Genomic DNA, 4,263 nt, shown 5'->3' on the forward strand with positions numbered 1-4,263 from the left:
TTATCTTTGAGCAAGTGCAATGCTTTTGAAGCATGACTCATCTTTGTACTTGGCGTATAAAGGAAGATCAAGCGCATTCTCCGCAATTTTGCCGTCTTCGTGTATTTTAGCAATAAGGCTTTCCAGAGACGGAAAGTTGGCCTGCCATCCATCAGAATCAAATCATAATTCATGTGTGAAATATACAAAATAATCAAGGACCAATCAACTTTATCTTGACATCACGAAACTTTTAATAGCTTAAAAGTGCTTACTACACGGTTAATTTTAACCGGTTTACTCAAAAATAATTTTGGCAATCAGGCATGTTAAAAGTGTATTTTTGTGCATACAACCTCCTAACACATTTAATACATGGATCTGAACACAAATAATATATTATTAGTTTGACACGCTATACGGATGTTGAAAGTTCTCGACAATAAGTGTTTCAGGTTAACAGCCAAGTCAACCCAGCCCATATGATCTGAACACAAACTTTACCCGTTTTGACCCATAACCCAACAACACACCCATTTTGCCACCTCTACAAAAGATACTTTTTAAACGAGTTAACCAAGCATACCTCAGGTCGAATATAGCCAACAATAATAAGATGTAATTCCTCTCCATAGAAATCCTCATCAAACTTATGAAGCAACCATGGTTCCTGAAATTACAAAAGAAACGATTAGGAAAACATGGGTTAAAAACTGATGATTAAAAGATTAAAATATGTTTAAAAGGTAAAGAAAGATAGTGCTCACTATAGTCTTTTCGGTGTTATCAAAATACGGGTTCCAACCAATACTCATAACCATCTTGTAAAACCCCCGGTTTGATAATTTGGCCCAACCAAAATATACACCCGCAGGATGTTCAGAAACGACGGTTGCATACCCTTACACTGACAAATTAGCTGAAACAGTAAAGGTCATTGACTCATTGGTTATTGCAGAATTAGTGTTAAAATACTAACTTAAAAAAAGATAAATGCAAGTGAAGATAAGATGAAGGTGGGAAACCTGTTGGTATTCCAAGCACCTTTGAGCCCCCGACCATAACCTTTAATGACGGGACCGCCAATATGCCAAGGTTCTAAGGGTAAAGTACCATTTATCCCTGAAAATAAGAACATTAAATTAGTGAATACAGCGGACATAAGTGAGTTTACTGGAATATGTATAAATTAGTGAGAAGTATTTACAATCTTCAAACGGAGGTAGGCCCCACTTTTCAGGGCGTAGGTCGAGAAGTGAATTGATCACCTCGTCGGCTGCAGTGTAAAGATGGGATTGTTTTGGAAGAGATGGTACGGCAACAACTTCCATGTCAGCAGCTTTAGCAGCAGCAACACCTGGCCTGACGTTTACAAGTCATTGCTATTTAAATAATCATGTTATCATCAAGAACACAATTTTTAAGCAAAAAAACAGTTTCCTGGATTTCAGTTTTTAACAGTTTGTCGTCTCTTTATGTGCAGAAGGGTGCACAAAATTGTTTTCTAAAAGCTGAGCTAGCAATTTATCAAACAGTTGACGGCATTTTACTTCATTTCTGAAGGATCAGGCTATACACACACCACTGACATACTATCCATACATCACAGATCACTTACAGATTATACGGGTTGTATAACATTCTTCAAATATCATGTGCCGTATAAGGTTAACAGCCCATACTGATAGCTCTTAATTGCCAACTATGGCCTTTATTATGTCAAATTAGGTCTTGAAGTGTTGCACAATATAGATCCTAGCATACATATCTTAATGGGGCTTATTGGATCATTCATGTATTAGCGACTTAACGTACTGTGGCCTTAAGGATTATGATGGCTGTTAGTTAACCAATACTGACTCTAGTTTACCATTACTGGCCAATATTGACCCTAACTAGCTACATTTTACCAACAGTGACCCTAACTAGCTACAATTTACCAATATTGACCCTGACTAATCAGGCCAAAGGTTGTCTGCGATAGTTATACGGCTTGTATAAGGTTATACAGCTTGTATAACTTTAATGAAACTGACTAATCCGACAGTGGTGTGTTGTGCCAGAAGTTATATGACCCGTATAACAAAAGGGAATGGTGTATGTATAACAGTTTTAAAAGGCGAACTTACAGTGAATCTTCAATGACAAGACATTTTGAAGGATCAATGCTAAGCCTCTTTGCTGCTTCCAGGAATCTGATAATGAAAAAAAAAAAAACATGTTTCATCTAATACCTTGTAAAAGAACACAAACTAGCTAGAGCAACTCAGCATGTTTCATCTTACATTTCAGGAGATGGCTTTCCTGCTTTCACTTCATCACCAGCAACAATGGCTGTGAAGGATTCTTTCCAAGCTGCAAATGTAAACTAACGTGTAAGCTAACAACTTAAAATATGTATTCAACTAATAAACGTGTCTATAATTTTGTAGATAGAAGATTCGGTGTGCCTATCAAATATAAGTTCCAACTTACTAGGATGATAACTGATCTTTTGTTCAATGCTCTCTCTTGGAGAATTAGAAGCCAATGCCATTTGCACTCCATGGCCTCTCAAATGTTTAATCAAACGATAGGCACCCGGTAGCGCTTTAAGTTTGCGCCATCTAGCAATTTGAATAACATAATCAGAAATCATATCATCATCATCATCATCATCATCATCATCGTACTCAGTATATCCCACCAATAGCAAAGCTATAGTAGGGTCTGAGGAGGGTAAGATGTAGACAGCCTTACCTCTACCCCATAAGGATAGAGAGGCTGCTTCCGGTGAGACCCCCGGCTCGATAGTAGTTTTGCATCAAGCCTTGGACATAAGGCACATAGCACTCAATCATCGGGACACCGGCTGATCGGTGCATGTACCCTTGTCTTTCGGCTATCAATGCCACTACATGATGCCTGATTAACCGGCCGTCAATTTTAACGTTATTTTCACGAGATTAGTAAAATAACATCAAAATTAGTGCAATTTCACTTTTGCCCACCCGAGGGTTCACACATATATACATCATATGTGCGCACCACAAGCAGGGCTAATGCATTGGTTTTTTAAACATATCAGAAATCATATCTAATGTTCAATACCACATATGATAATGCATTGGGTTTTTAAACATTTCCATCCAAATTTTGTATAACTAAGTAAAAAACTAACAGCAAGAGCGGGATTATTACTGATCAGAGAACATTGGAGAAATATCTGAAAGCAAATCTTCTTTTGACAAAGGAAGCCCATAATCCTCAACAATAGCAGCTGCAGCCTCTATAGGTGTTTTCCCAATAATCTTTTGGGCCTCTCTCCCATCCCATTTCTTCTTGTATTTAACCAAGTAAACTTTCAAAATTTCGCTCACAATTCCATCTGTCATAAAGATATGTTTCAGCTAACAAATTTCAAGTTATGCGTCAACTCAACCTTTAAATTCATGCTGATTAAAGCAACAACTTAACCTTCCCAATAATATGCATTTGAAAGCAAAACGATACCTGTATTTACAAGTGTTCCATCCAAGTCAAGAATCACACATGAAACCAGTTTCCTTATAGAATTCATCATCCAAATTGTCAAGACCAGAAGAAGATTTTAGGCTTGTGATCACAAAATGCTGCAATAGCAATACGTTTTGGTTTAGACATATGCCAAACTTTTAGAAAGTAACAGAGCGTACCAAGTATGCAATCATAAAAAGGGAAATTAGTTTACATTTTTTGTGTTTCCAATTTGTCCAATTCAACGGTAATTCATCAGTATCACTAACTATCGAATCACATGTTAATGATTTGATTCCATAAACCAAGTGTAATCTGAGTGTATTAGCTTACTCGATCAACGCTGACAAGTAATTTGAACTAATGTCTGACAAATTGTTGGAAATCAGGCCCCGAATCCTAACCATCTATTTATATTAAATAACTTCCTAAACATATGACCACCCAAACTCCTAATAGCATGCAATTAAATCGAATTATTACTCCGATAAGCATACTTATAAATTAAACCTATCTCTTGACTCTTTCACGAATAACGGTTCACTCCCTTTAACTTAAACACATTGACTAGTTAGGACTAACTTCCAATAAAAATTTCATTCAGGCATTTTATCAAACACCTGATCTTCATAATATCTAACCTATTAATATTAAATAACTTCCTAAACATACTAGGACCCGAACTCGTAATATCTAGTTATTCATACAGTACATAAACAAGCAATTAATCAAACTCTATGTAGTCAATATCAGTGGTATCTCGGTTATCGGTCCTCATGTGAAATATCG

The 4,263-nt window shown here is 36.6% G+C and overlaps 1 protein-coding gene across 1 annotated transcript; it reads right to left on the reverse strand.

The window, feature by feature from the left end:
• LOC143610907 (bifunctional riboflavin kinase/FMN phosphatase) lies at positions 1-3,592 on the reverse strand. The gene is given in 11 exon segments (XM_077085258.1): positions 1-141; positions 566-649; positions 747-898; positions 1,005-1,032; positions 1,034-1,101; positions 1,187-1,341; positions 2,109-2,174; positions 2,265-2,334; positions 2,455-2,585; positions 3,160-3,346; positions 3,472-3,592. Coding segments are annotated over 11 exon segments (1,152 nt in total). The 5' UTR covers positions 3,542-3,592.
• Between the last annotated feature and the right edge of the window lie 671 nt (positions 3,593-4,263).

The sequence above is a fragment of the Bidens hawaiensis genome, unplaced genomic scaffold, assembly GCF_021521415.1.
Source record: "Bidens hawaiensis isolate Kalapana, Puna unplaced genomic scaffold, B.hawaiensis_p1.1 tig00002236_1, whole genome shotgun sequence".
Taxonomy (NCBI): domain Eukaryota; kingdom Viridiplantae; phylum Streptophyta; class Magnoliopsida; order Asterales; family Asteraceae; genus Bidens; species Bidens hawaiensis.